This window comes from Micropterus salmoides, unplaced genomic scaffold (assembly GCF_014851395.1).
Source record: "Micropterus salmoides isolate LMB-PRFRI ecotype aquatic unplaced genomic scaffold, ASM1485139v1 Ms_hic_scaffold_7, whole genome shotgun sequence".
In the NCBI taxonomy this organism is placed as follows: Eukaryota; Metazoa; Chordata; class Actinopteri; order Centrarchiformes; family Centrarchidae; genus Micropterus; species Micropterus salmoides.
This window is the reverse complement of record NW_024044459.1, coordinates 3864367-3882370: the sequence shown is the minus strand read 5'-3', so window position 1 is coordinate 3882370 and position 18004 is coordinate 3864367. Positions and strand designations below refer to the sequence as shown.

Sequence of the window (18004 nt, the reverse complement as noted above, 5' to 3'; positions counted from 1 at the left end):
ATCTATATCTGTAGCTCTCCTAAATAATTATTGTGAGTAGTAAATACACATTTGGTATTACATTACTGGAATTACTTTAGTTTAGTAAAAAAGCATACTGAAATATTTTTATAAATGCATATACTGTAAGGTATGGCAATCAATGAAGTAAAAAAGTGCTGTCCACTTCTTTGAATCTGTGTTTATGCAAAAAATGAAAATACATCTGCTGTTAGTTGGTTTTTAGGTCAGAGTGTGCTGAGTGACAAAGAATTACTCTTGGAAGTCAGTGTTTGGATACACAGGTTGATCCTGAGATGTTTGTGAAGTGTGTTTGGTTGCATTAGTGCACTTTGGATGTTCATTTTTTAAATGTTAGATTAACTGTTGTGCTGAGCTGCATGGTGCTAAAGGGAACAGTGTGAAGAGTGTTGTGTTGTGATCTCAGTATAGAGAAATGTGTGTTACAGTATACTTGTCACAGAAAGTACCACTCAACCTGCGAAAACAGTGCTATAGTGTCTTCTGTGGATCTGGTGGACTTTTCCTAAAATCTGAGAAAATAACCCTGGTGATGTTAACCTCTGCTCGGATTTGGACAGTACACATTTTAGCAGAAAGCCTGTCTTACAAACTGGGGAATAGAGTTTTAAAGACATGGGCAGGTAGTAAGGGTCTAACAAAAATATGCTTTTATGTGGACTTGAATGATACTAAAAGTCATGATATATTGACTTTACTTGTTTTTTAACACATTTCTTTTAAACCTGTTTCTTGTCAGCACAACAACAACAAGAAATGGAACATTAAGTGTCTCTTTCACAAAACAGTTTTGTCAACTAACGGATGTGTATCATACAACAAAAAGCTTAGAAAAAAGCTGTCAAAAGGAGCCAGTGCCTTCCAGACAAAAAAAGGGAACTAAAACAGACTTGCACTGCCTTGATGACAGTGAATTTAGGCAGGACCTTTAAGTTATTAAAAAAGATTACATTTGAAAACTCTAATTTCAAAACTTCAGCTGGAGACCCTTTAATGCAATGGCTGGGTCAAGGCTGGAAAAATACTGTACATTCTGCTGTATGCCTCTAGTGTAGCCTATTTATTTCCCGATTCTCCTGAAGAAATTTTCAAAAAGTATTTCCTTTCTAAATCTATGATATTTCATGTCATAAGAAAATACAATACACTAAATACACAGCTTTCCAAACTTGATGTGTATCCACAGTCAGGAGCCGCATACGCATCAGTGCTACTGTCAGTGTGCTACCTCTTTGATGGCCTGCCACTTGAGGGCATTGTCTTCACTGATGACGCTGTCGGCCACACTAACAAAGAGCTGGCTGAACTCCTGGATGTTGTCCTGGCTGTGGTTGGCGGCATCGGTGAACGGCTGTGTTGGGACGTCAGCAGCCAGAGACAGCAGCTGGATGAGGGACACCATGTCTGTTGGCTGCAGTCCCTCTTGCTGGGTGTCCTCCAGGGCCTGGACAGAGATGTCCAGCAGGGCAGACGCCTGGGCCAGGTTGCCTAGCCGCGATGGCTGCTGGCCCAGCACTGCCTGGGAGTGGACACAGAGACACTTGGTTCAACAGAGCTATTGTTTTTATCATTATATGTAAATTCCAAAACCTGTGTTTTTATTTGTATTATTATCCATTAAGGTTGTTTCAATATTTTTTATGACTCTGGGAAGCCAGTCAGAGTGATCTCTTATATGATGGATATTATTTAGTTTATTTGACTACATGTTTGTTCATTTTTCACTACTGTTGGGCAGTGTTTAATGCAAACAATTATTTTTAAGTGTCCTGATCTAAATGAATGAGCTTTGATGCAAAATCTTGGCATCAGCATCCGCCTATAGCAAACTACACCAAACCCTTTTGAAAATACACATCACACTTACAACTGAATTCTTCATAAATGCAAAATGGTGTAACTAAATTTAAAAAAAGAAAGATAAATGGAATGTCCCACCTAAATACACTTTAAAACACTATCTCATGATTAACTCAATGTTAGGTGTGGTTAACAGGCTAAGAAGGCATCTGACAGTACAAAGCCTGGGAAGACAGTGAAATATTTAAAGAAGTGGGAAAATAAGGCCAAGTTGTGCTAAATGAGGATGTATAGGTTGTTTACCTGGGTTCTGTTGGAGAGCTTCATCATATGGCTCATAAAGGCAGTGGGGTGAGAGTTCTGAGAATCACTTATCTGCTTCATCTTCAGGTAACGCTCTGTGCCAAAGAAATGTAACTTCAGTGTGGATGATGTAATGGCAGAATGCTCTGCTGCTCAAAGAACTTATCCTTCAGCGTCCTAGAATAAAACCCTGAACTCCCAGCAGAAACTGATCTCTCACTCCATGTCAACAGGGGTATTTCCCTCACTTAAGGCTCAGAAATTATAATTTAGTTGCAGCAGACAGATATATTATACATTTATACTCTTAATCTTATCTGTCAGTCTAGTAACCTTTGACAGTAACCACTCAAGGTCACGGGTCAACACTATACCCTCAAATGAAATGAGATATTAAATGCTTCACATCATGTCAGTAGTGGAAAAAATACAAATAAACACAAGTTAACTAATAATACATAGTATAAAATACTTGCTTACAACTAAAAGTCCTATTTGTGCTCTCTGCTTTGTGCTTGAAACTTGACGTTTGTGTATTGACACAATATTGCCATGGAAAATATTGTGATACTATGCTGTATCGATTTTCTCCCCCACCCCTAGTTTGGAGTACACTTTTCATCTCTGAATAGTGTCTGCGAAACTTGTGTTTTTGGAGAACCTTGGAGGGGTATGCATTCTACAATTGAAACTTGTAGGTATCTTACTGGATATTTCCAGTAGACACATATTTAACTCTAAAATAGGACTACCACTGGGCAATGAGAAAAGTGAAAAAGTAAAGGATTCAGCATTTCAGGACCAGAATTATTTTCTTGACAGCAAATTAATAGAATAAGAAACATCTATGTTAAATAATTAGAAGATTTTATGAATTTTCTTTTTTGAGTCTGGTCAACAGTTTCTGTGGGGGTTAGGGTTGCATTTGGGGTATCCAAGGAGGGATAAAATCAAGGGCTGGATGACTGAGAACCTTTATAGACATATGGGGTAGCACTTCCATCACTACATGCAGGCTGCTGCACCATAATGTATTTACCTTAGTCAATATATCCAGTCATCATTAGCACTCATATTCTATTTATATTAACAAGTACAGTACAAACCTTGACATAACCTGACTACAGCAGCTTTTGTGTACAGTGTACGAGGCTCACCTCTGCTGCTGCTGCAGATGAATGGCAGTGGATGGGAACAGTCCGTCAGGTTGAACAGTGGGAGCTGGTCTGACCAACCCTGCAGTGTCCTGCAGCCCTGCACCTCCATCTGCTGGTGCATTGCTGCTCACACATTCATGTGATCGCACATCCACACAATGACACACAACAAGAGTCAGCCTGAGTATGTTTAAATTTCTCCACTGGTAAAAAACTAAGGTAAATATGAGATTTGATTAAAACAAACGATGGCATTCAGGAACATCAAGGGGTCAATGACAACAAATGAATTAATGAATGAATTGTGAATTTATTATGAATACAAATATATTGTGAAAAATATAAATAACAGCTTAATCTCTTTAAGCTTGAATTGACTGCATGAATCTTTTAAGAGGAAAAGAAAGTCAGACAGTGTAGGAGTTACTCTTCACCACTGCATGAAACTCTGTTCTTCCCGGAGCCGCCCCCGCACTGCTGGAGCTATGGGAATCCCCTCCCTGTTTCTCTGTCTCACTTTCACTCCCCTTTATTCTCTCCGCTCAGTCACCCTAATGTGTCCCTATCCAGTGGTTGAATGTAACTAAGTATATTTACTCAAGAACAGTACTTAGGTACAAGAGAGAGAAATATTGTAGTTTTCACTCCACTACATTTATTTAATAGTTGAAGATTTAGTTCATTTTAATTAATTATTAACTACAAATGGGCTATTCTGTATAATGATTACTTTTACTTTTGGTACTTCAAGTACATTCTGTAAATATTACTTCTTTGTAACTGCGTGCACTCGCAATTATAGTAGGCACATTAGGTCAAAGTTTAACCAGGAAGTCAGTCTGTAAACAGATTAGGTAACATGATTGTTTGTTTTTTGTTGTCTCTTTGAAATCATTTTCACTAATCCAGTTTGTAAGTATAACAATATTATTACTGCAACAAATTACATCGAAAACTCCAAAAATAGGATCCAAATTGTAACAAATCAAAATAAGAAGGAAACCCTATGAAGCATGATGCAAAATTCCAAATTTATGTCTTCATTTGAGTGAAACTATAGGACAGCCCACCCTCACCTACTTAAAACTCAAACTAAATCAGTAATACATCATTTTTTTCAGCAAATAATTTAATGATTTGTAACTAATATACGCTATTTAAAAAAACTGAATTTGTCAAGCTTTGTCCTACATATGTTTGGCTGTCAAGGGAACATGAGGCCTCCATTCCAAATGAGGTCCAAACCAACATACGTGAAAAAAACCCAGCCCCTTCATTCTGTTGAATGAGGCCACTGTGATGACAGTCTGGGTTCCAATGCAATGCTTCAGCAAAAAAGAGTAGAATAGTGCGGACTGGAAAAAAGTTCCATTTAAACACAATGCAACGTCAACTGGGAAGACACTGTGTAAGCCAATGAAATATGTGCAAACAAACATTCCTCTTTCTCGTCTTTACTATGTGCTACTACTAACTACTACTCTGGCAATCACTGTGACTAAAGATAAAATGACTGTCATCATGATAACCCAGAACATTATAAACCACTGTGCAGTGTTTTGGTGTCTGATAAAATTCTTTAAACTCATGGATGGGACCATTCGGTAGACACTTTGGAAAGGATCACAGATGATGAAATGCTGATTTGAAAGAGACAGAACGTGATCCACAGAATGTGATCTTACCTGGGCAAAACAGAAGCACTTGCACCTCTTTGACCACTGAATGGCTGCTTAGGTGGTCAAGGTTCCAACTGAAAAACACTTCCTGGGTCATGGGTGAACATGCATTGAGGGCAAGGATATGTCTTGTTTCCAGGGAAATATTCCAAACATTTAGGTCAGTGATATTTCCAAAAAAGGGCTCTGTGAAATTCCCTCCAAATGAATCTTGGTCCTGACCCAGAATGAGTATCCCATCCCCGTAGATATCTCTTGAAATATCTGTGCCAGAGCCCATGTCCTTCCTGTCCCCATCCACATAGATAGCCCAGTGGCCACCGTTCCTGCGCCACGTGACACAGATGTGATGCCAAGCTCCATCGTTGGGAAAGGACGCCTTATATGGCAGGTGCTTCCCGTGGATGATGGTTGCCAGGAGGATGCGTCCCTGCATGTCCACTTGTCCTCTTAACTGGAACTCATTAGTAAAGACAGGTGCTGCGTAGGAGAAGATGGTGGACACCTCATTCCACTCTTGGTTCCACTGAACACGAACACACACACTGATAGAAGACAGGGCTGGAAAGGGCATGATGACACGGGCAAAGCCCTCCCGGGATTCCTTTGGGAAGTATAGAGCTGAGAAGTGTAAATCTAAACACGAGCAGAAGAAGTAATTGATGAAATTCTACATTTTACTTTTGTATTTCTGTACTTGTTTTATTAGCTTGTAGGTCTGCTATTTTCACTCACATTGTTTGGAGAGGGCCACAGGTTGGGAGGCTGCTTTGCTGGGATCCCTGACCCAGATAGGGGAGCGAAGTCCAGTCTGCTGAAGAAGCTCCAAGGCTCCTTCCCGTTCCTCTGACTGGTCAAGAGAGGCAAGTGAGCTGAGCTGGCCTCTACAGAAGCTGTCAGCCCTGGAGAAAGCAAGCGAGTCATTGACCAACTGGAGAGCCCAGTGAGAAGTTAGATGGACTAGTCTGGGTTGTTCTGGAGAGTCAGACACAGAAAACAACAAAACCATAAATTATAAATAGTGTGGCATCAATCAAATACATATTTGATGATTTTTTAATTGATCAAGTAGATGTACAAGGGAAGTAAGTACTATGAATTCAAACTGCTGGCCGCTAGATGGCCACTAAAAGTGATTAACTGTCTCACCATGTGAGTCCCCCACTCTGTCTGGCACAGCATGTGTTGGCTCACTGTCACATAACACCTAAAGGAGAAAAAGTCAAGTTTAATTTATTATTTTAACAGTTTCTGTACAGAATTTGCCTGCACATTTAATATAATAATATATATAATATATAATCCGCCATTTGAAAATAGATGGGTAACACGTGAGAACAGTAATCAGTGCTATGGAATTTCAGGTATCATTATATCCAAATGTTGAGGCACTGAGTAGTATTTTCAAATAAAAGAATGAAATCTTAATACAAGTTAGAAAAGAAACACACAGAAAACTATTTGCTTAGCTCTTGTTATATTATGGTAGAGAATGAGAAGGTTATTACCGCAAATGAGAAGAGTATGAGTCCAGTATGCAGGGCCCCAGTCATCTCTAACACAGCGTAGTCTGTGAAATAGTGAAATAAACTAGCTTACCCAGGATATATTACTACCACTGGATCCAGATGCAATTCACTTAGAGTTAGGTAAGTCATAAAGTAAATCCAAGACCCTATTGATTATGGGTATTTGTGCCAATAATATCTCAAATGCTTTGAGTATGGCATGGTAAGGCAAGCCAGAAACACTTTAGTGTGTCACTCTTCAACAGGTAGTTTTCAAAAATCTTGAGTGTACGTCCTAATTCATTGTTGCACTCTCAGTTGTAGAATCCCCATTTTCCTCCAAAGCAGCAGAAAGCCTCTGAGTAATCTGTGAACAAACTCCATGTGTGGTACGTTCAAACCCAAATCTGGTGCAGACTCCTCATCCAGTATCTCGGCTTCAATATCCAGCATATCCAGCAGAGTGTCTGGTGTCCTGACTGGGAGAGAGCCAGCAATCCCAGTGCGTCTGTCCAAGAGTCTCAGTCTGTCTCCTGCCTCCTGCCTCCTGCTTCCCTTCAGACCCCCACCCACCCATCCCTCCCTCCTTAGTACCCTGAAGCCATCTGCCTTTGTCATGCAAATGCCATTTTTAAAAAAAAGAACCCTACTTACGCAAGCAGTGTCAAGCATTTGGCACAGAGAGTTCATCAAGAGCAGCAGGGCAGCGGACATTTTTACCACATAGCCCTTCATTTTGCTTTCTATGGGACTCTAAAGTTAACTGGACATCGGTTTTAATACTGTATAGTCAATAAAAATGTTGTTGTACAATCAGCGTACAATAAATCTTAAAGTTTGGTTTGTTTGGGTTACTTTCATCTGATGGTTTTGTGCAACATGCTTGAAAAGTATGCCTTTTGACATCAAATTTGTATTCACAATACAGTACATGTGCCAAATGCTTTTCATCTGCATTTTCAGATTAACACATTGATCACTAAAAATTGTATAGGTCACATATTTAAACACCTGACCTCACAATTTAGACTTGGGCAAAAAGGTAAGAAGCTAAGGTGGGACAAGCAAGTAGACTAGAAAACACAACTGAAATAAACAGAATACATTGTCAGTCAAGTGAATCACTCATTCAAGAAACAATATGACTTATGAGATGTTCAATAACTCCAGTTGATCACATCTTGGGTTTTATTTTTGAAATATTTATTTTGTTATTTATTTAAGTTAAGATTGCACTGTACACACTAAACAGTTTTTTGTGTAAGTGTAGGCATATTTAAGTTAGCACACTTTGAGGAATGTTAACAATGGGAGAAGGACCACTACAACCAGCAATGTGAGGGTCACCACAACATGGGCTAGCAGAATCTAGCATAGTGTCGGAGAACCACCAACGGCTGTGCAAGCTAATGTTCCAACTTGTATCCCAATGCCTGTGGGTTTGACAATGTTTGATGGATACATTTCAGTATGAAATGTTTACTGAGATGAGATATTTCACCGGCTAAAAAGAGCTGGTGAAGTATGGGCCTTCACATGTTACTGCATTACTGGACGCACCAACCTTGACGTGATTGGGCGAGTGCTAAAGAAGGAATGGAGAATGAGGGAGAGAAGCGTTCTTTCAACAGCTGGAAGTAACGTTACTCCTGTTACTGCCGTTACTGCCGTGTTACAGTCTAAGATGCAAAGAACATTGTTGTCCGTTGTAAACTCAGTGCGACCAGCAAAAAGCTATCAACCGTTAACAGTTCTGCATCTGATCCCTGAAACATCTGCTAAAGCAGCACAGCAACGTGAAACTTTAAAAGAAACTCCGGCTGCTACAGCCAGTGATGCTTGGACTCTCGGAAGAGACTGGCGTTAAGTAATGATGTATGTTTTGTAAAAATACTGAATACTGCTCTTGGGCAAGGATTATACTTTCCACGTCCGTGAGTACGCGAGGGTCAGCGTGTCTAAAAAATCCTCATCGGAGGAGGTACGCATAGGGTCTGGCGGACATCTGTGTGCCTCCAGTTTTTTGTGACCGCACTAGCGCTACCAGGGCACAAACCGATTTACTGCGCATGTGTGGAATGTGTCCGCCAAGCTGACTGAAGAAAGTAGAATAAACAGAAGTAGTCCGCGTCCGTGGGGTATGCAGTTGTCCGTGTCTGCCAAGGGGGTAAGCCACAGTTGAAACAGGAAAGCCGACCAAAGCCTGCACGGACGGTTCCATGTAGGCCCAAAAATTACGTCAAAACCCTGTGACATCCCGTCGCACACGAGAGATGTAACCATATTGCTTAGATTATAAACTTTCAGTGAATCTAAAACAACTATTCGGCGATCAGTGACGCTGCGTTGGTGTTTGGCAGGTGAGCCTCGTAGGTGGGCTGATTAATCAGTGACGATTCGAGTCAGTCAAACACACTGAGCCATGAAACTTTTTGTTGGTGCAGCTACCAGAATTACGGTGTTTCTGCCGTTGCTTTACGTAATTAAACCACGGTTATGCTGCGCGATCATGCGCAGTAGACACTGGTGCCAACAGGAAGTAGCCCTGTAGTAGTATTTTATTGGTCCAAAACTGGCTTCACTGCTCTCCATTCAAATCATCGGGGTGGCTTCGTCCAGTAATATACTGTCTATGGTGTCTGCTCGAAAAAATCGTCATCAGAGGGGGTACGCGTAGTGTCTGTGTGGAACGTGTCCGCCAAGCTGACTCCAGAAAGTAGTATAAACAGAAGTAGTTTGCATCCGCAAGGTCCGCAGCTGTCCTGTCCGCTCCAGAGTATATGCTAGGCTTTAGAAATACATGTGCAAAGTTCAAAAGTCAGGATTCACCTGCTTTATTTTTTATTTCAGCCAGTGGGCATTAAGAAACGTTATGTTTTGTAAACATACTCCTTGCTGCTGTTGAATGAATATGATATTAGTTAAAAAGTCGGGAGAGACTACTGCTTTGTTGTATTATCCGTGTATTATCCGTGAAGGGTACTGAGATCTGGAACAAATTACCGGCTGCAGTTGTGAATGCCCCACTTCACCTACAATCAAGACTTGGCTTAAACAATGGCTCAAGACACATCAAGTCTATGATCACTAATTAAATTATTTACATTGTTGGTGTGTGTCTGGCATATGTGTGTTTAAGTATACATATAGTTACTTACAATTGTCTGGCTTTCACTTACAGTGACCCTTCATGATTCTGGACTCTAGTGAAGGACCTTGTGGGATCATTCAGCTGGAGACTTACCCTGCTGTGTGGTCCCACACTAGATGCGGCCTTTTACTGCACTGACTAGCACTTTAATCCATTTAATTGCATTTATTTGCATAGAATAGCACTTTCTTGCATAAATAGCACCCTGAAACTACATGTCTTAATAACCTTATTAATAATATTGTGGAGTATTTTAATATTCTTTCTATTGTTTGTTGAACTTTTCTTATATTGACCTCTGTATTGTAATGACCTGTCGGGGACTACAGATGAAAATTAGCCTTCTGGCTAAATCTGGCATATTTACACTAAATGTCCATTAATGTGCTCTGTCCCTTTTAAATAAAAAAATTTAAATAAAACAAAAAATTGCCCACTGACTTTTTTTTAGCAATGTCGCTGTATAGAACTCAGTGGTTAACTTGGTGAGTACAATGTTATCACCGCAGGAATAATCCTTTAACACAAACATCTTGCCTAGTGTGGCTGTCCACACACCTGTCTGGGCAGACTCACACACAGAGACTGATGTACTTGAGAGTAAGACTGGTGGAGTAAAGCCTTAACATCCCTAATGTCCACAATCCAGTGATCCAGACAAAGACTGGCTATGACAAAGCCAGCCATTAGTATTCCACCTGGGTATCTGCTCTCAGTGTGAAAAACTGGACAAGAGCCCACAGGAACAAAGGCTCCTCCAGGCTGAGACTCCTGGACGTCGCTTTCCCCCTGCGCCCTCCTCTCTTGTCGCCTATTCATCTAACTGAACAACAACTTTCTCCTTCAATCACGCTGGGGCTTGCAGGCGTTGCTGTGAAAACCCAGTCACTTACAGTTCTTGTCAGTATTAGCACTGAAGAGAAATGGATAGGGAATAACAGATCCTGAAAGGTTTCTGGAAAGTACAATGAGGCATGTATGCTTTTAAAGTTTCTTAGTGAAATTTAAAAACAAAATGTTTTGCCTTCCTGTGTTGCTGAAATAAAGGTTCAGATTCCCCACAATACCTGAGAAACATGTTTTACTCTTACCTTTCATATAGTTTTGGTTTTATTTTTCAAAGTGTTGAAGCCAGAATATTGATGGGCTACGCAATTTTATAATCACAAGATAGACAGTGATACATAGAGACAAAATAATTGTCCATGTTGAGTTTGTGATGAAGTTGAAATTAGTTCCTTGTCAGCAAGTGATAGTTTGACCCTGTTATAAATTTGTTCTCACTGTAAGAGAATGTTACTCTTTCTCTGTAATCATCCAACTCAGCTTGACTGTGAACAGATGCCACACTGCCGTGTCATTGCAGTAAAACCCAATAAAGATTAACATATAACACTTACACACACAGTACACACAGTAGGCTATACACAGGACGCCTTTATATCTCACAGGACAATGATGAGAGATATGCACGCTGTAGCTGGGGTTCCTTTGCAGTAGTTGCACTAGAGTATAAGTTCACATTCTACTGTTGTGTACTCTCTGCTCCAAAGAAACCTCTGCAATAATGCCTCAGACAAAGTCCCTGTGCTATGACATAATAAATAAAGTTATTCTCAAAGATGGTGCGAGGCACGCTACAGTGATAGTAAGTGTTTATTTAGTAAAAAAAGACACGTCTTAGTTTGAATTGGGTTCACACTAGGATCATTTGAAGGCTATTTCAACAAAAATAGTGATGTCAAAAGCCTGCCTCATATCCTTTGAGAGGTTCTAGCAGTTTTTATTTTGAAGGTGTTGTTGAGTAAGTTTTGCTACGGACATCTCGTGTGCCTGGGGCACCCATTTTTCCATTTAGAAATAAAATATGAATGATTGGTAGCTGGCACAACTGATGTGCTTTTTTTCAGATTGTAACTTGGCCACAGATTGTAATTAGACAGTGCCTATTTTTAGCGTTGGTAATCCCCTGACTTTTCATCCACAGCCACTTATCCAGTGAAAGATGAATTTGTCTAATGTTTGGTGCTGGTTAGCAACTGTTGACATACTTAAATAAGATGAGGAAAACATTATTAGTTAAACATCCGCATTGTGTTAGCAGCATGTTAAAATTGTCACTGTGAGCATATAGGATGCAGCATTTAGTGAAAAGCACTGCTACAGCCACATTGAGCTGTGAGCATGGCTGTAGACTCTTAGTCTTGTATTACTCCAATATGGTGAGCGTTCTGGCGCAAAATGGCTGCCATGCATAACCCAAGTGGGTGCCACACATTCAACCTGATCTGGAGGTTTTATTATTATTAATAATAATGCATTACATCACACCGGCTGTAAACACCTTTAACACAAACGTAGCTAGCTAGCTAGCACTTCCGGTCTGTACTCAAAGTAACGCAAAAGTACTGTAAAGCATTGGAATTCAGAGACAGTAATATTGTAATATAACTAATTACTCTCAAATGACAGTGACTAGTAATCTATAATGTATTACATTTTGGAAGTAACTTGCCCAGGACTGGGCAACATCAAGTGAAACAATGCTCACATAGCCAGTGGTGGCTTCAAGTTAGAACCTCCCATAGGAAAGCAAAATCCAAGATGAGATCTCGTAGTTGTTTCCTTCTTTTCTCCTAGACACAAATGAGCTGCTTTTAATACCAAGGTGAGACCAAAGGCCTTTTCTCCCACTTCTCAAATTCATCTCATTTATGTCTGACTCTGATCAAAATAAGAGATCTCTAACTGATCTTAAATAAGTCTTATTAAGGGTCTCCTGAACATTGGACCATGAGATCAGAGAAAGAGCTCAAAGAAAACTCAGCTATGACTCCTGGGATCTTATGATTCTTCTCAAATATGTCTCAGTTTTCTCATACTGGAGCAAAAAATCATCTTATTTTGATTAAAAGACGAGCTCTCTAAGTGTAATTTCAGTCCAGAATGTGGATCAGAAAAGAAGCTCCAAGATATTTCTCAGTTTTGTCTTAGTGATGCCACTTAGGGGTTATTTTACTCAAGTACTTTACTTACGTCAAATGTTGAGGTTGAGTATTTTCTTTTTATGGGGGTTTGTACTTCTACTCCCCTTAATTTCAAATCCTTATTGTATTTATTGTTAATTATCTGTTACAAGTTACTGAGAAAAATAAAATACATTTTGACATTGAAAATAATGCACTTTCAAATGTCATGTTTTCCAATTTGTTAAGGTAGTCACAGCCAGCATAACTGGAACACCCAATCCTTTGACATTATGTTTTGAGATTAATTCATTAAGGACCGAATACACGCAAGAACTGAGATACAACATGTATCTGTCATGCACAATAAGCACTTTTACTTTTGATACTTAAGTACATTCACTATGGAATACTTTTATACCTTTTACTTGAGTAAAATTTTGAGGACTTTAATTGTGGATTTGGTATTTCTCCTCTTTTAAGTAAAGGAAAATTCTACTCTATTTAAAGACAATCAGTACTTCGCTGTTAATTTTAGCTGGATGGTGCAGTGGCAGTGTTGTTGCCCCATGAACAGCAAAGGCAGGGTTCAAATCCAGCTCAGGGAAAGCCTCCAGAATGGTTCAAGCATGGACATTAATGTAATACGATCAAGCTCACGAATATCTCCCCAGAGCAAGAGCAATTAAGAGCAATAAGAAAGACATTAATGAACTCAAAAGGATACAATGATGAGATCTCATCTGTGACTTCCAATCTCCTATTGTAATCTCAATTCAGTATCCATTTGTGTTAAAGAAAAGACTATTCTGAGAAAAAGATTTTTCCTCTGGGCTGGTTTGAACCACTGGAAAACGGGTTACAGCCAACTGATGGGTCATGCTGCAAAGCTGTGACTGAGTGATCTTCTGAGGTCGAGTAAGCTGAGGTAAGAAAGTTTGATAAATTAGCAAAATAATAAGACATGCTCTATGGGCCACTTGAACAACCCAAACAAGCGCGTATAGATGGGTCAGCATCTTGCACTGTTCACAACCTGGATGCAACTAGTACAAATTAGTGCATTAGTAAAACACAGCATGTAAACCTTTTTTTAATGTCCCGCCATATCCAGGCTGTGGCAACCTGTTTCATGAAAAAGCACCCAATAAAGTTGCCCCTAGTTCCTTGTAGTCCCTGCGAAATCCGTGGATATTTTCTCTTCTCTACTTTTAGTGTGTCACACAAATGATCAGCTCCTGGTAGGGAAGGATTTTACTTTCTAAGCTCTGTTGTGTCATCATCTGACTTCTCTTTGTGCCCTTTTGGAACCAGGCTTTGTAAGGTTAACCCCTTGACGCCTGAATGTTTTTACAAAAAAAAAAATATATATATTATTTGTGTTTTCATTTGCTTTCAAGCTGATGTTAAATTAAGTGAAGATGGTTAATTTATCTATAGAACATAAAGATATAAATTCAGGTATGATATAGGTATGATGCACAAAAAAAAAACTGATATAGAGAGGGCAGAAAAGAGTACCAGCAGCTCTTCCCATCTGTCTTCCCATGTGAAATATGGAGTACCTCAGGGCACTGATTTTGGCCATGTGCTTTTCTCTCTTTACATTTTACCTCTTGGCCAAATCATAAACAGTCATAGACTCCTTGTCTGTTGTGAAAAACTGGATGTCAGGTAATTTCCTGCTCCTAAATTCTTATAAAACTGGGATGCTGGCCAATGACCCTGCTCAACATAGATACCGGTTTGATCAAGTAATAGTAACTCTCGACAACTGTGGGATTTCTCAAATTGTGACAGCCAAGAATGTTGGTGTGAAAGTTTTTTTTTATTTGTTTGTTTTTTTTAACACAAACACACATACACTTTGATTACTTTACGCTTTAATTATTTAATGAAATGTATGGGGCCGATTGTTCTTATGTTGTGTATATATGATGCTTTGGCAATGTTGTTATTACATTCATGCCAATAAAGCTAATTTGAATAGTGTGATTTTACTGTATCTTTCTGTAAACCACTACATCTCTTTAACTCCCTTTCTGTCATCCTGGGACCTCTCTTTCTCCCCCTGGCTGTCGTTGTCTCTTTCCACATGTTTGGACCTGGACTTTTGTTCTCCAGGAGATTCAGTCTCCCTTTCTCTCTCCATTGTGTGCATGTTGTCCTGTTTGTATCTGTGTGAATGGTGGTCTTGAGCCTTGCCTCCTTCGGGTCTCTTTGGTGGAGAGGAGGTAGTATGGCTCAGGTCTGTTAGGCGACTCTCCCAGATCCATTTGTTCTATCAATAATTTTGTCATGCTGATTGTCCATAAAGTAATTTTATTATGTTGATCTATTCTACTCTGTTCTGAGAGAGGGATCCCTCCTCAGTTTTTATGCCTATGGGTCTTTCAGCTTTTCCCGTTTTTTGGGTTTTTCCTTTTATTAATTAGGGTCAAATCTATGCATGGCATCGTACACATTGAGAAGCCCATGAGGCAAATTTGTGATTTGTTATATTGGGCTTCATAAATAAATTGACTTGACTTGACTTTTCCAGTGAACACACTACATACACAAAACCTACTTAGAATTAGTACACACAGGGGGATTTTCTTGTTGAAACAGGAAGGGGACAAGCACAAATACTTCACTACAACAGCATAGCTCGTAATAGAAAAAATAACCTACCCAATGGTTTCCTTTGATGATTTCCTGTAACATTTTGTATAGTATGCTGTAGTATTCCATGAAATATGTGTGGATCTGCTGCAGCAGAGAATTCAGATTTAGCTTAATAAAATAACCCAAACAGCACACAACAGTATTTGAATGGGTGTCCAAATATCTTTGGCCATATATTGTACATTAAAATGCTTTATTGGAATCAAAAGAAAACATAGTGTTTCAATTGAATTTTGGTCAGTTAGCATTTATTTATGTAAACATACACACACACACACACACACACACACACACACACATACACACACACACACACACACACACACACACACACACAGAAACACACAGAATTCTAGAAACACTTTGATGAGATCATAATAGAACACATAGAACATTCTGTGATCAGTTCTCCAAATATTAGATCAAACACTCACTAGACTCACAAGTTAAAAGTGTTGGTTCACCCTTTACTGTAAATTAAAATAAAGTAAAGTAATCGTGTTTGTACCTTGTTCAACATTGACATGGATCGTTATATAGCGCAGGAGTTAAAAAATCTTCATCCTTCAGCTTCTGAGAGAATAGGTAAGTAAGACGTCCTGTAAAAAACAGCAAATTAGTCCCACCGGTGGAAAAAGAACTCATATCCTTAACTTAAGTTATAATACAAATACAACAGTGTAAAAATAATCTATCACAAGTAAAAGTCCTGCATTCTAAAATAAAATAAAAAAAGTATCAAAAAAATAAATACTTGGGTCTTTCAGAGTGTTACATATTATTGGATTATTGTCAAAATATGTAAACAGATTTTTAACATTTACATTTACATTTACTCATTTGGCAGACGCTTTTATCCAAAGCAACTTACATTTGAGGAACAACATACAAGCATCAACAGAGCATCAACTACAGATCTACAACTGACAATACATACTAGTAAGAGCAGCAATAAATACTAGTAAGAGCTCATGGTACATATCACATCAATGGGGTAAATACCTAGGGAAGGAGAGTTAACAAAAAAGTGCTATCAATACAAGATAATTGTAGGGAATAGAAGAAGAAGAGCACAGGAAGTGCATGTTAGAGGTTCGGAGTTAGAGGTGTTATAAGAGGAAGTGTGTGAGGAAGAGATGAGTTTTCAAGAGCTTCTTGAAGTTAGAGAGGGACGCCCCTGCTCTGATGGCATGTGGTAGCTCGTTCCACCATTGTGGTGTCACAGATGAGAACAGCCGGGACTGGGATTGCTTTGTGTGAAGGGATGGTAGAGCCAGGCGGCGTTCATTGGAGGAGCGTATTGTCTGAGAAGGAACGTAAGTTTGTATTATGGAGTTTAAGTAGATGGGTGCAGACCCAGTAGTCACTCTGTATGCAAGCATTAGTGACTTTAATATGATTTGGGAGGCCACGGGGAGCCAGTGGAGGTCACAGAGTAATGGAGTGACATGAGTCCTTTTGTGCTGATCAAAAACCAGACGCGCTGCTGCGTTCTGAACCATTTGTAAGGGTTTCACCGCACAAGCTGGAAGACCTGCTAGGAGGGCATTGCAATAGTCGAGGCGAGAGATAACCATGGCCTGTACCAGAAGCTGGGTGGCATACTGAGTGAGGTAGGGCCTGATTTTCCTTATGTTGTATAGAGCAAAGCGGCATGACCGAGAGACAGTAGCAACATGGTCTGAAAAGGACAGCTGGTCATCAATCATGACACTCAAGTATCTCACCACCTTGGTTGGAGTGATGGTTGAGGAGTCAATTTGTAGTTTGATGTTATGGTGGATAGATTGCTTGGCTGGAATGACCAAGAGTTCAGTCTTAGAGAGGTTTAGTTGAAGGTGGCAAGCCTTCATCCATGCAGATATGTCCGAGAGACAGTCTGTGATCCGCTCCGAGACGGTGGGATTTAGATTGTACAGACCAAACATATGGGTTTACCAGATATTATGCAAACTACTTAAGGTATTTAAAATAATAAAATTGTACTTAAAGCAACTACTAGGAACTTTCATTTTGTGTTAATTCTGGTGGCCTCCGTGAACATACTACACGCTATGAAACTTTTTCTGTGAAAATGCAAACATAAGTTCTATTTGTATGGTATCTCTGTATCTGGCCCTGTCTTGTGACTTGGCAGAAAGGCCATTTCATACAATTAGTAACCAGAATTCATTACATGCAGCTAGCTAGCTGGTTCACTGGAGTTTTTTCATTTATAGAAAACAACAGCAGCAGCACAGAGCCCAGTGATGTCTCTGTCACCAGGAAGAGAAAGACAGGTTCTGATAGAAATGCACCATGGAAGAGGAAGGGGGTCTCGGAGTCTGGCTATGGAGGCATGGGCCCAAGAAAAAGAAAAGCCTCCAGAGACGAGGAGGTCTCAAGGAAGAGGACCTCTTGGCATGAACTCTCGGAGGACGTTGTAAGGGTGAAGCGAATAAATAGGAAAGTCACTCAAAATGGAGATGGACCAGGAAAGAGACAGAGGGTCTCTAACCTGGACCCATGAGAGGACCTGGGACTCCTCAGAGGAAATCAGCAGACAGGAGTTTGAGGCAAAATACAAGCAGCTCTCAATTGTCTCAGAATTGCCAGGACGTGTTGCGCCTGCGTTTGGCAGTAGACCCTCAGCAACGTCCCTCTCTGGAGCAGCTCCAGCTTCACCCCTGGCTAACTTAAGCCAGTCTTTCACCCTTTGGACCCTTTCTTCCTTACCACCCACTGCCACTCTCCCACCTCCTATTGTACCACC

The 18004-nt window shown here is 39.9% G+C and overlaps 1 protein-coding gene across 2 annotated transcripts in view; it reads right to left on the bottom strand.

The window, feature by feature from the left end:
- The window catches only part of adgrd2 (adhesion G protein-coupled receptor D2), a 39265-nt gene extending 32278 nt beyond the window's left edge, over positions 1–6987 (bottom strand). For both annotated transcript variants that reach the window (XM_038703119.1, XM_038703120.1), the window contains exons 1-7: positions 6469–6987; positions 6110–6167; positions 5696–5935; positions 4967–5596; positions 3282–3404; positions 2125–2219; positions 1250–1540 (exon numbers count right to left, since the gene is read on the bottom strand). In XM_038703119.1, the coding sequence (XP_038559047.1) occupies positions 1250–1540; positions 2125–2219; positions 3282–3404; positions 4967–5596; positions 5696–5935; positions 6110–6167; positions 6469–6513 (1482 nt within the window). In that variant the 5' untranslated portion in view covers positions 6514–6987. The remainder of the gene's footprint in view (positions 1–1249; positions 1541–2124; positions 2220–3281; positions 3405–4966; positions 5597–5695; positions 5936–6109; positions 6168–6468) is intronic.
- Between the last annotated feature and the right edge of the window lie 11017 nt (positions 6988–18004).